At 38.9% G+C, this 14,626-nt stretch overlaps 1 protein-coding gene across 6 annotated transcripts in view; it reads left to right on the top strand.

The window, feature by feature from the left end:
• The window catches only part of LOC138977961 (uncharacterized), a 56,187-nt gene that overhangs the window by 37,314 nt on the left and 4,247 nt on the right, over positions 1-14,626 (top strand). For 3 of the 6 annotated variants that reach the window (XM_070350567.1, XM_070350601.1, XM_070350574.1), the window contains 6 exons: positions 6,733-6,843; positions 7,293-7,517; positions 8,875-9,094; positions 9,606-9,820; positions 10,537-10,630; positions 11,240-11,482. In XM_070350567.1, coding sequence (XP_070206668.1) covers positions 6,733-6,843; positions 7,293-7,517; positions 8,875-9,094; positions 9,606-9,820; positions 10,537-10,630; positions 11,240-11,482 — 1,108 coding nt within the window. Of the gene's footprint in view, positions 1-6,732; positions 6,844-7,292; positions 7,518-8,874; positions 9,095-9,605; positions 9,821-10,536; positions 10,631-11,239; positions 11,483-11,951; positions 12,021-14,626 lie in introns of all 6 variants that reach the window. The other 3 variants (XM_070350589.1, XM_070350583.1, XM_070350595.1) reach the window with 3 other exon arrangements.

Raw genomic sequence — 14,626 nt, 5'->3', positions numbered from 1 at the left:
AACAAAATTTAGCTTTGATGCGTCACGGGATAATAAGCTTATACGTTTTTATCCATGGAATTGTTTTTTTCGTCTCGGCAGGGTGAATGAATTCATTATGTCTTTTCCGGAACTGGACAAAACTGGCCTTGCCAAGACTGAAACAAAATATAGTTCTACAACTTCTAGGCTTGGGTTGATTGCCCATGGTGAATTTCCAATGATTTGTTGCCACATCCCATGACAAATTCTCTTTACTTTGGTCATGCCATATATACGTTACAGTTCCGTCCATGCATGGTATCGCATGATATTTTGTCTCGACGGGATGAAATAATATAATGACGTCACTCTCGGCAGAGCCTCGAGTGACGTCATCATATTCATTGACCCAGTCTCGACAAAGTATCAGGCGATACCATGGATGGACGGAGCTGTAACTTATACATATGTATCTATTTTCCTCTCTGAGACAAAATGGCGGCTGCCTCTGAACCTCCATAGAGGCTCTCCGTTGTTTTCTTCTCAATGTGCTGTGTGGTGTTTGCTTTTTCGTAGGTGCTACATTTGATTGTGCTTATAATGTTTAAGGGCCTTCTTTTTACTTTGACTGAGGATAAAGACTGTGGTTTTCTTCCGTGAAAACTGAATTTGTTTTCTGCTTTTTCTGGAAATCGTGACGTTCCTGTTGTGTATGGATGCACTTTCTGATCAGGAAATTTACACTGGATCCCGTCCCTGTTCGACACAGACATGTGTGAATTGTTTGTGCTTTTTGCCTTGACATCTTTAAAAGCAATGTTTTTTATTGAAGAATAATCAAGTTTGTTTTGTTCAATTGTCTCGTGTAAAAGACGTCATATTATTACCGAGCATCACAGAATAATACGGAATGACGCGACATGGTTTTGGAAACCAGTGACACTACAATGGAATAATTTTCTCTTCACTCAGAACTAATTAGCCGAGACCTCAAATTTTCAATGTCAAAGTCACTATTATGACGTGACACTGAACTTGAACTTGAAACAATGTAGACATTTCTTGATACATTGTTTTACTCACCTGAGTAATTGGAATGGAGTATATACTTTGTATGTATTTATTCTGTGGTTACCATGTAAATATTTATTGAGGAATTGACCATGAGCAACAAATTATCTGACAATTAAACTGTTTCTATGGCTCTATGTAATGAACAATTGGCTCCATCAATCGACATCAAGAAAGACCCAAAACAACTCACTTTTGATGTAGGGGAAGGGAGGGCAAGTCGACCCCCTCGGGTATGTCGTCCCCCCTCGATTTTGAGAACATGACACTGCAGGGGTGATTATCATCGATTTCATAAGCCAGAGTTACCCAACCTGAATCAGTTGAAGAAAAAAAAATGTCGAAATAAAAGGGCCCAGCAAAGCGGTAAGTCTTTGTCAATTTTGATGGTTTCCACTCTAAAATTGTTGCACGAAAAAAACAACAGTCAGTGCATGGGAGCCGCTGATTCGTAAAATGCACCAGATCTGCAAAAAAGCTTTGGCTTTCATAACAACTAGTCGAAAGTTATAGATCTCAGGCTATCCCAGGAACAATAGTAAATAGCAATGTTCAGCGAGTACCATGATCGGGTAATTCGTCCCCCCCTTTGTCGTGTAACTCGACCCGGGTCACAATACCCGACTATGGGTCCATATCACTCTCTCGTCTGTGTAGACTCTTTAATCTCCAAGAAATAGTGTCAGATGAAGAACCCGTAAAAGTTCTTTGTATGGATTTGAAATAAAAGTGAACGTAGCATTAAAAAAATAATATTCGAAGTTGTGTGTTGATTAATTAATTAATTAATTAAGACAGAGAGAGAGAGAGAGAGAGAGAGAGAGAGAGAGAGAGAGAGAGAGAGAGAGAGAGAGAGAGACAGAGAGACAGAGAGACAGAGAGAGGGGGGGGGGGGGGGGGGTGCGCTTTCCCGTCATTGGAAGTGCGCGTATACTAGTAGGCCTATTAAACTATTTCACGTTCACGCAACCTGAAATGGGCGACACAAATCAATTACAAGTCCAATTTGTAAATATAGTTTCCCATTTGCTTCGCTTTGAACCAGAGCAACTAATAAGTATAGATGTTTGAACATCTATCCCTTCAAATACTCACCCTCCCTGCATAGCCAAGACGTCGATCGACTTCTGACGTAGGCCGACTCATTATGACGTCATTCTCACTTCCGATTAACAAAACTGACACAGAAAAGTTACTTCAGTCAATTTCATATGTCGAGGTGATGCTATTGGGTAATATGAACAACCTTTTCCACCTGGACGAATTACCCGCCCCCCATGGACGAGTTGCCCTCCATGGAGGGCAAGTCGTCCATGCTTCAGGATTTTTTTCTTTTATATTTTATTTAAAAACCGTGCCAGTTGGATCGTTCATATTCCACACAACGCTTACACGAAAGAGAACACACCATGTTTTACAACAAAAACAATCTTTTTTTTAAAAATACGAGAGGTATAAGCTGCATTTGTTAGAGGGGTCGACTTGCCCTCCCTTCCCCTACCTCACCACCTTCTTCCACTGACAAGAAAAGTCTTACACAAACGATACATTTGTGATATTAATTAACTCATTTTCCAATTTTCACGTTGACTGGATTGATGAATCTGACAATCCTTGTCGGCGGATTTACATCACAAACTCGGATGACCTGTCGTATATACCTACTGAACTACTTTCTAAAGATCTATTTCGCTCAAAGGTGATTGTGAGCTGTGGAAAGTGTAAACTGATAACTATTACTGTGTAATACACAACAGGGAAGGTTCTGGTCCAGGGCAACAAGTGTCCAAGTTGGAGAGACGAGGAATTTGCTGATCTTGTTGAGTGCATAAAAACAATATATTCGTGTGTCAAAAAACAAACAAACAATGATGTCTTGAAAACATGTATAAAGCATTTATCTGAAATGGCAGTACCTGTGACATCTTTGTCGAAAACAGGTAGGGTTGTTGTTCATGATATCCCCGAGGCTCATGAAATAGACCAAGAAGCAGAAGAAGAAACTGCCATTGAAAATGCCATTAGACTTGCGCCTATGCCAATAGCTGGAGATGAAACACCAAACACGAACAAAGAAAAGATTGCCCTATTGACCGTTTCAATGAAACGACGGGAAATATTGAGAAAAAGAAAAATAACATGCCTGTCTGTTAAAAAATGCCATACCAAACTGAAACGCAATGACAAGAAAATGTTTATGCTCAACAAAAATGTCAACAGGTTAAATGAGATGTGTGAGGATGCTCCCAAATGTATGTTGTCATTTTTTGAAAATATGAAAACACAAATCAAGCATGAACTAAAACAGCACATGAAAAGCAAAATTGATGACTTAAATGAAAAAGTCTCCTTGTTGGACACAAAAGTTACTTTCTAACAACGGTAACAACTTTCATATTTTTGGCTTTACGGAATCTCGACTATTTAACATCATACCTGATTCAGATATTTCCATTTCAGGTTATAATACATTACGAAGAGATTCTACAAAACACTGGCTTGTTAGTTTATATTAACGAATCAATAATTTACAAGCGTCTTCAACATCTTGAAACAGCTGGTGTAGAATGCATTTGGTTAGAAATAGGATTAAAAAGATCAGCACCAATCATTGTTGGTTTTTGCTACCGAAATCCAGCAGAAAAGGTTCACTGGTATGATGAATTTATGGATATGATGGATACAGTTTCAAATGAATCATAAGAAATAATTCTTTTAGGAGATTTTAATATTGATCTTCTGAAACAAAATAAAACTTGGTTGGACACTATTAATCTATTAAATATACATCAAATGATCCAAAATCCAACAAGAGTTACTCCCAATTCTAAATCACTCATTGATCATATTTATGTTTCTGAAAAACGTCATATCAAAGAAACATATGTACCCTTTTTTTCTGCCAGTGACCCCTTTCCCATTTGTATCACTTGGTATCGTAAAGGGGTTAAAATTCCAAGGGTTGGTCACAAAACTATTACATATCGTTCATTCTCTCATTTCAGTGAAAGTGCATTTCTTTCTGATCTCAAAAATAGCCCACTTTCAAATACTTACAATTTTACAAATCCTGACGAAGCTTTAGAGTTTTGGACATCTATTTTCATTATCATTTACAACAAACATGCACCACTGAAAACACATCGAGTAAAGCAGACCAAAAAACCCAAATGGATCGACCAAGACATAGAAAATGCTGAAAATTACCGTGACTTATTAAAAAAAACATGGTACCCACGAAGAGTACACACAACAAAGAAATAAAGTAAATTCCTTGAAACGAAAACGTAAACAACAATATTTTCAACATCTCATTACATCTAAACAAGATTCAAAATCTATTTGGAAAGCAATTAACCAACTCACAAACAAAGAAACTTCAACAAAATCTTCCCAAATAATTGACATTTCTGCAGATACACTCAATGACCATTTCTCAAAAATTGCTGATAAAGTAATTTCTTGTGATCGGACACAGTCAAATAATTTAGAACATTTAAAGGAATACTGCAATTCAAAACAGATACATTTTCAGCATACACTGCCACCAATGACTATACGGATGTTTACTCTCATCTTCAGCATCTAAAACAAACCGGAACACGTGACATAGATGGTCTGGATGCAAAAATTATAAAAATGGCAGCTCCAGTTATCACAGATACATTGACATTTATCTCAGTAATAACCTTTGTATTGACAAAAGCTATTTTCCTAAACAATTCAACAGGCTAAAGTGATTCCTCTCTTTCAATCAGGAGATACTACAAATCCTTCAAATTATAGACCAATATCAGTTCCATCAATCCTTTCAAAGCCTCTTGAAAAACATATCAATAAACACATCCTTTCTCACTTTGAGAACAATAAATTGATCCATGATAATCAATCAGGTTTTAGGCAAAAACACTCATGTCAAACAGCGCTTATAGTTTAGTAGACCAATGGCTGACAAACATTAATAATAATCAGTTCTGTGCTGCTCTATTTGTTGACTTTGCTAAAGCTTTTGACCTAATTGACCATAAACTCCTTATCAAAAAGCTTGAGATTTATGGAATTGCAACAGATTCCATAAACATTTTAACATCTTTCCTGTCAGACAGACAGCAAAGTACTTATCTGAAACTATCATACACTTATAAGCAAACAGTAAGGTTTGGAGTACCACAAGGTTCTATTCTTGGTCCATTACTATTTTCTATATATATAAACGACCTACCTCTATTTGTAAAATGCATGTGTGAACTATTTGCAGATGATACTACAATTCATTCTAGTCACCAAGATCTTATTAAACTAGCAAATATCCTCCAAGAAAACATTGAACGATTACTTGAATGGTCAGAACTAAACCATATGTCACTGAATCCAAATAAAACTAAATGCATGCTACTTACCACGAGGCAAAAAAGACAAAATCTAACACCTGGATTTCCGACATTGCTAATACGAAATCAAGATGTTACCGAAGTTGATAGCCATAGAGTCTTGGGAATAACTATTGACAATAACCTGTCTTGGTCAAAACATGTAGATACACTTTGTAAAAACACATCCAAAAAAATATTTCAGTTATCAAAAATCAAACTTTCTAGACCTTCGCACAAGAAAACTGTTTTTTCAGGCACATATTCAGTCAGCTATTGACTATGCTTTCACAGTGTGGGACTCTGCAAGTGCAAATACTTTGAAACACTTGGGCAGTTTACATAGAAAAGCTGTTAAATTAATTATTTTAAAAAATACATCTCCTTCCATGACTGATTATAAACGATTGCAAATTCTTCCTATCAAAGATAGATTTGCAAATAACAAAGGTGTGATAATGTATAGAATTCTGTCAGGGAATGCACCTACACTCCTTGCCTCAAATTTCAAAATAAATCATTATAGAAAATGTAACAAATTAATTACCCCAACTCCAAGAATTGACCTGTACAAGTCGAGTCTATCATATTCTGGAGCAATTATGTGGAACGCCATTCCAAATATAATTAAATTACGAATTCATGAAACTTCATTCAAGGAATATTACATGCTGTTTCTTTTAAAAAAAACTTATAAGAAATATTATCAAGCAGCTGGCAAAATATACTCTCTGATTATATTGAAAATCATGATTGTATATAATTCATGATGGATTTTTTTTTTTTTTTGTTTTGTTTACAAACACATATTTCTCTGTTATATATATAACTTTCAAGCATTGCTAAAGAATCCTAATGCATCTTAAAATGTCTTATTGGTTGGTAGACATGTTAATTATGGTAAATATGTCATTTGTACTATAGTTAAACTTATCTTTTATTTCTTCTTGTTTGTTACCCCTCAATGGGCGAGGGCCGGATGAAAAGAAGCATGTATGCATTGCTTATTCTGTCACCCTCGTAAAATAAATTTCAATTCAATTCAATTCAATTCAATAGTTGTTTTAGAGATAAGTTTCATAATATTGTTTAGTGTTCATTGTTTCTTTGCCAAACATTATTACTTCAGTATTTAGATGTGGTTGTTAGTTTGAAGATCCCTTGAAAATAAGATAAATAAAAGCGTTCGTCTGATTAGAATCAATATGCGGCAAACGATCACTTAGTTCTCAGTATGTTTTTGTTAGGCGCTTAATTAGAACTGTTTCAGGTTTGCGCCAAATAAATATCCTCATCATTATTATCATTAAGACAATTTTGATTTGTGCAGGATTATTATGAGCTGGCTATGGAATACCTTAACGAAGGGGTGCCCGTGGAGGGTCTGGGCATTCAAGGTCACACCAAAGAGTTCGTCAAACCAGATCCCACAGCTATGTGGGTAAGTGTGTGGTCTACCTGTTCATCTGGTAACATGTATGCCTGCTGGTCGGGGATCGCTAGGTCGGTCTGGTTGGCTTTTCTGTGTGTGTGTGTGTGTGTGTGTGTGTGTGTGTGTGTGTGTGTGTGTGTGTGTGTGTGTGTGTGTGTTTGTGCGTTCGTGCGTGGGTGTGTGTGTGTTTTAATGTTATTTTCAGAAATATGATTCGTTAAACGAAACAAGGGTTACACACACACACACACACACACACACACACACACACACACACACACACACACACACACACACACACACACACACACACACTCACACACACATCAAGCTCACCCTAACTCGAATCACACCCACCACTTACCCCACCTCCGCTCTCCACACACACCACACCACCCCATACCACAATGGACCATGAAAACATCAACACCATGTCACACTCTAACCAAACGTTGCAGAGAAGACTCGACCGATTGGCTGAGACAGGACTTGACCTAATGATGACAGAGTTTGACATTGGCTGGCCCGACATTGCCGTACGCGCTGATTGGCTGGAGGACTCCATCCGGGCCTTCTTCGGTCATCCGGGGCTGAAGGGTGTGATTATGTGGGGATTCTGGAATGGTTCCATGAGGGATCCAGACCATGAGCTTGTGTTGGGTCCCAACCCAAACGAATTGACGGTAAATATATAGTTAATGTGGTACGTAACCTTATTAAATTAGATGATGAGCATTGGGATGTAGTGCGTGACAGTCGTCGCGATATAACCTTCGTGGTTGAAAACGACGTTAAACACCAAATAAAGAAAGAAAGAAAGTGTTGTGAGCTTGTACAATGTTAGAAAACTCTTAAATGATTCGTTGACTTATCCAGATCATGATCTGGCGTTGGGCCTAATTCCAACAAAATGACAGTAAACGGTTGCTGTACCGTACTTTTTATATTTAGTCAAGTTTTGACTAAATATTTTAACATCGAGGGGGAATCGAAACGAGGGTCGTGGTATATGTGCGTGTGTGCGTGTGTGTGTGTGTGTGTGTGTGTGTGTGTGTGTAGAGCGATGCAGACTAAACTACTGGACCGATCTTTATGAAATTTGACATGAGAGTTCCTGGGTATGAAATCCCCGAACGTTTTTTTCATTTTTTTGATAAATGTCTTTGATGACGTCATATCCGGCTTTTCGTGAAAGTTGAGGCGGCACTGTCACGCCCTCATTTTTCAACCAAATTGGTTGAAATTTTGGTCAAGTAATCTTCGACGAAGCCCGGACTTCGGTATTGCATTTCAGCTTGGTGGCTTAAAAATTAATTAATGACTTTGGTCATTAAAAATCGGAAAATTGTAAAAAAAAATAAAAATGTATAAAACGATCCAAATTTACGTTTATCTTATTCTCCATCATTTGCTGATTCCAAAAACATATAAATATGTTATATTCGGATTAAAAACAAGCTCTGAAAATTAAATATATAAAAATTATTATCAAAATTAAATTGTCCAAATCAATTTAAAAACACTTTCATCTTATTCCTTGTCGGTTCTTGATTCCAAAAACATATAGATATGATATGTTTGGATTAAAAACACGCTCAGAAAGTTAAAACAAAGAGAGGTACAGAAAAGCGTGCTATCCTTCTTAGCGCAACTACTACCCCGCTCTTCTTGTCAATTTCACTGCCTTTGCCATGAGCGGTGGACTGACGATGTTACGAGTATACGGTCTTGCTGAAAAATGGCAGCTACTTGACTAAATATTGTATTTTCGCCTTACGCGACTTGTTGTTGTCATGTTGTGAGACTGGAGTCAACACAAGGCGCCTTGTTGATTGGTCCACATTTCAGCTTACCAATCTAGCAAGTTTGTTTCAGATTCTCCTTGAAAGTTCAGTGAATACATAGTACAGTTGCATCAGTCCATCGTTCAATACCAGTGACACTATCATTCCCTTTTTCATTGGCTTTTTCGTACTTATTATTATGATCTGATAAACGGCAAGGGAATCATCTTTATTCGCCTTCAAATGTTCTGTTCAGATTCTGGAGTCCGGAGAGAGATGGGCTTGCCTGACGAAGAAAGAGTGGACGACTAAAGAGACCTTCAACATGGCCACGTCTCCCTCCCCCTTGTCCGTGCGGGGCTTCAAGGGTGACTACGAGGTCATTGTCAAGGTCCAAAGCGTGCCGGTGCAGAGGGAAACTTTCACCCTAGGAGATGGTGAAGCTATCGTCGACATTGCAGTCACCGACAGTAACAGTAAGTGTTATTTAAAGATACATGTTGTTTAACGCCCTTGCGATTAAACCATCAGGGGCAAGTATTTATTTACGTCTTGATCATTTTCAAATCCAACCCAAGCGCTCATATTTCTATCAGTCCGCCCATTTTGCGTGCTCATGGATGCGATATCATCGATGTGTGCTTGTCTTAGTGGGTGTCTTTCTGTCTCTTCGTTTGTGCAAATGTCCATCAGTCCCATGGGGTTTCCCGTAGAGAAAAAAAGGGTGGTTTTTTTTTCCTGCAATATTTCGAAAAAGACCCCAACTTACTTTCTTCTTCTTGTCGTTCGCTGTTAGATCGTCAACCCGGACTGCAGGGCGAAACGTGCTGTCCTCTCCAAGTCCTCTCTGGGGCCGTATAGCTTCTTTTGTAGCGCTGTCTCCTCTGGCCAGATGGTGTCCCCCAGAGCACCGTGGTATGGACTTACTTTCAAAACGCCAGAAGTTCAGCCTGTATTTGTTAAATCTATTTTGTTCCTCTTCTTCAGTACCAATCGAACTGACCGAGGAAGAAGACTTTGTCCCAGAATGTATCAGTCACCGCGAAGAGGCGGTCGTAGCCAGCGCAACTACGTCATCACTCGACGAAGCTCTGACGTGTCGTACGGTGAAGTCTGCGCCTTCCGGTACAGCTGAGGATGACGCAGCATCTGTGACGTGTGAGGCAGATGAAGTGATGACGTCTTGCAACAGTTACCACATGGTGTGTTGAGTGAAACATTTTTGTTCAGAAAGAAGAAGAAGAGGAAGGAAGATAATATTATTTATCGAGCGCGTATCTCTTCGAGGTAGTTGACATGTTTTAAATCAAGTTTTGTTCTGTGTGGGTTTTTTGTGTGCTTCTGTTTCGAGCTTTTTTCGCAACTTTTGTCTAGCTGGTGGGTTAGTGTGTTAATTCTTGGGAGGCACATAGAGAGAGAGAGAGAGAGAGAGAGAGAGAGAGAGAGAGAGAGAGAGAGAGAGAGAGAGAGAGAGAGAGAGAGAGAGAGAGAGAGACACTCAAACAGACAGACAGACAGACAGACGGGTATAGATAATCTGCGAATCTTCATTTGTACGGAACGCGGATCGTATCAACTGATGCATCAAATTGATGCATCCAAAACCAAGATTTGATGCATCATTTTCACCATTTGATGCATCATTTTCACAATTTGATGCATCATTTTCACAAAAGGATGCATCATTTTTAAAAAAGATGTATCATTTTCCAAAACTGATGCATCCGATACGAAAATAATGCATCCTTTTAGAAAATGATGCATCCTTTTGTGAAAATGATGCATCAAATGGTGAAAATGATGCATCAAATCTTGGTTTTGGATGCATCAATTTGATGCATCAGTTGATACGATCCGCGTTCCGTACATTTGTGTCTGCGTTTGTCTGCATCCTTGTGTCTGTTTATGAACTGTGCAGCTGAAGCAGTCGGATCGCAAAGGGGAGGAGATGAACCTCAACGCAGGAGGGCAGATGGAGTGTACGGCTTACAACGGGAAGTCTTCAATTAGTGGTCTGTATGGATTTTCATCCCGACGTAGCCTCAATTTTTAGTTCATCATCACACTGGAGTAATCTCAGAATATCCGCTCTTTTTTAGTATGTGACTTAAATTTACTTCCACTGAGCTAGTTCTGAAATATCCCATCACATCACCTAACGGTGGTCGTATTCGTGGCTTTATTGTTTAAGTTGTGATATTTGTCTTGTGTATTTTGTTTTTTGAACGGGCTTGAGGCAAGAGCTGCGTTAATGCAGAAGTTTTCTCATGTATGAGTTCAAGCATATGAAAACAGGTTAGTTGGCCGGCTAGGTGTTCAGGTCGGTTGGTCGGTTGATTGGTTGGGAAGAGTGGGGAGAATTATTGAAAGATTTGAATTTCCAGAATTAATACATTGTGTATGAATACTGCTACTAGCGTTGACAAAAATATATCATCATCATCATCATCATCATCATCATAATCATCATCATCATCATCATCATCATCATCATAATCATCATAATCTCTACCGTCACCATCAACAACACCAAACCCATCATCATTATCATCAAGATCATAGATGTCACATCCAACCATCCTTAAATATCACCACACCCACGCTGTTGTTCATCTTTAAAGGCAGCAGCAAAGGCAAAGGAAAGGAGGGAAACCCCTCTGAGAACGGGAAGAAAAAGGTACCCCTTAGAACAAACTCCAGAGGCCCACCCGGTAAAGACGAACGAGGTCGTGTTCTCAAAGAGAACGTGAACGGTAAGGACAGAGCCAAGCGTTCTGACCACCCTGTGTGGACCGTGCACTCCGGCTTGCAAAACCTCTCGCACTACGTCCAAGATTTGCTTCGGAAGCGGGCCAAGCCATCTAGTAAACCATACCTTCTTGCTTGGGACTCTGCATAGTGTCTTGTGCCATGTTGCTCTGCTTGATCATCTGCATAGTGTCTTTTGCCATGTTGGTCTTCTTGATCATCTGCGTAGTGTCTTGTGCCATGTTGGCTTGCTTGATCATCTGCATAGTGTCTTGTGCCATGTTGGCTTGCTTGATCATCTGCATAGTGTCCTAGCTGTGTCATTTTGCTCTGCTTGATCATCTGCATAGTGTCCTAGCTGTGTCATTTTGCTCTGCTTGATCATCTGCATAGTGTCCTAGCTGTGTCATTTTGCTCTGCTTGATCATCTGCATAGTGTCTTGTGCCATGTTGGCTTGCTTGATCATCTGCATAGTGTCCTAGCTGTGTCATTTTGCTCTGCTTGATCATCTGCATAGTGTCTTGTGCCATGTTGCTCTCCTTGATCTTCTGCTTGTGCCATAATGTTGCAAACATTTTGCGCAGGCACACAATACGGAATCCTGAACCTGTTTGCACGCGTCTTGAGAGCTCGCTACTGGAGAATGTTAGCGAGTATGCATTATTGCTTGCTTCTCGTCACACTTTAATTTCTGTTAGAACTTTCATCTTCGGAGTCCTGCTGTGTCGCTGTTGCTGTTGCTTGAAAATCTGAGAACACATTAACAATAACAAACTAATTTGTACTTGCAAGTATATGCACGTAATCATAACGTGTGAGTATGCCTCTTGTTGAAAGCCTAGCGCACGGTTGAAATCGATTAATCCTGTTTATTCTTGAACATCTGAACACATTAACATATCAACTTGTGCCTACACGTCTGTACTCACGCTCTGACAATATGAGTATACCTTTTCTGCACATCAAGCACACGGTTAAAGTTCTTTCAATCCGGCTTGATCTTGAAAAACAAATATTAATTTGTGCCTAAAAGTCTATAAACGTACTCTTCAAAAAAAACTCAGTCGCAACATATTAGTATGCCTCTGTCTGAAAACTAAGTGCATGGTATACATTCGAGTAACCCTGCTTGATCTGTATGCGCTTTCTCACAAACTAATCGCGTGTTGGATAGACGCCTTCGCATGCATTGACTTCTTTTCATTTATTCTTTGCTTTTGCACTGTGAATACAGTTGTGGTGTTTGAGAATTCTGTGTGGCTGTTCCTACGTCTTTTGCTGGAAAACTAAAACCTACTGTCTGACAAGGAACGTTGCCTGCTTGAATATGCTATAAACGATTTTTGAGATAGCTAAATACCAACCTATCATCTCTTTTTAATTTCAGCAAAAGCATGGTCTTTTTCAAAGATCCTCGTAGCACACCGCACTGTTTTAATAAACAGCTGTATTTCTGTTTCTTTGAAAAGTGTTGTAAAAGAAGGGGGGAAAAATGCTGTTAAACAGTTTTAATTCTGATAATGGTCCAACATTGCGTCTGTCTGTTGCAATTGTTGTGGTGTTGTGATCCCCCCGCGGGTTAGGGGGAAGAATTTACCCGATGCTCCCCAGCATGTCGTAAGAGGCGACTAACGGATTCTGTTTCTCCTTTTACCCTTGTTAAGTGTTTCTTGTATAGAATATAGTCAATGTTTGTAAAGATTTTAGTCAAGCAGTATGTAAGAAATGTTAAGTCCTTTGTACTGGAAACTTGCATTCTCCCAGTAAGGTCATATATTGTACTACGTTGCAAGCCCCTGGAGCAATTTTTTTATTAGTGCTTTTGTGAACAAGAAACATTTAACAAGTGGCTCTATCCCATCTCCCCCCTTTCCCCGTCGCGATATAACCTTGAACGGTTGAAAACGACGTTAAACACCAAATAAAGAAAGTAGAGAAAGAAAGTGGTGTTGTGATGGGGGTTGGGTAGGTGTTGAGGGGGTGGGGAGTGTCGTTTGGGGAAGAACATCGTTTGGTCACAAGTTCTTTACTTTCCTGTTCGTGTTTCATCCGCAGTTACACGATAGCGATATGCTGTCACTGTTGTTCCAGCATTTTGCAAAAGATTGCAAGGTTTTGTGGTGGGTTTTTTTTTTATATATGTTGTTCAAACATGTTTTGTTTGTTTTTTGGCAACACACTTTTGTAATGAAACACTTTGTAGCAACTGAATTACTGGATTATGCTTGTATGATCTTTGCTTTGCTTTGCTTGTACTAACACAGTTGTCTTTGCAACTTCGCGAAGTCTTTTCATCGAAAACTCAGTGCTAAACCTTCGTGCCGCGAGCTTCATGGTGTAGACTTCGCCAAGTCAACTTCGCCCAATTATTTTCAGGCTTTTACTTTGCCAGTCGTTGTTTGGGGGTTGTTAAGCGTGGTTCTAATTCCCATAACTCTTCTTTTCAGGCTCTGGAACTGTTTTTCTGCCTGTAACTCTTAGTTCAGGTGAATTAACTAGCATTAGATGAGTAGTGCAAATGCATCTTTCTGATCTTTTGCTTTGCGAGTGGCTTTGGTATAAAATATTGACCTTTAACTGCCTGCTTTTTTTTATGCGAATATCTACTATCTGTTTTTATGCTCATTATATGTTTTACCTGCGCTTTTTTGTGATAAGGTATAAAATCAAAATGTTACTTTAGAAAAAGTTGTGTTATATTCTTTACATAAACAACAGCCAGCAGTGACACACTGTGATGTGTTTAATGTTCTTCCGCAACTGTGCATTATGCCGGGTTTTGACCGTAAATGTTAATGTGAGTGTAAGTGTAAATGTGCACCTATTGCATCTATATTACAGTTTTTCCTTTTAAATATGAAGATCATCTACACGATAAATGATTTATACCAACGATCTCTTGTAAAGAACGAGTGAATTCAAGTTGTATTTGTACCCATTTAGTAAATAACCACCTATGTGCCATTGTTTCTTCTGACCTTTCAACAAAATTCAGCAGAATGACATTTGATCCCATTCTTTCGTGTAGCTTTTACATTATGGTTTTCACCAACGATTATAACGATATTTTGTGTGTAGAGTTCTTACTACTACTCATGTTACTGGCATGATGACTTAAAAACAAGTCTCTACCTCAAATCCTCATGTTCCTGATAGGCAAATGTATACAAGCACGTGAGGGCGTAAAATCAGTATTGCTTGTGGTACTGATTTCATGTAAACTCCTCGTGAAAGCAACTTACCATATCAGATCTGGCGA

Source organism: Littorina saxatilis, linkage group LG1 (genome assembly GCF_037325665.1).
Source record: "Littorina saxatilis isolate snail1 linkage group LG1, US_GU_Lsax_2.0, whole genome shotgun sequence".
Taxonomy (NCBI): Eukaryota; Metazoa; Mollusca; class Gastropoda; order Littorinimorpha; family Littorinidae; genus Littorina; species Littorina saxatilis.
The sequence above is the reverse complement of the archived record's forward strand: the minus strand, read 5'-3'. Positions and strand labels throughout refer to the sequence as shown.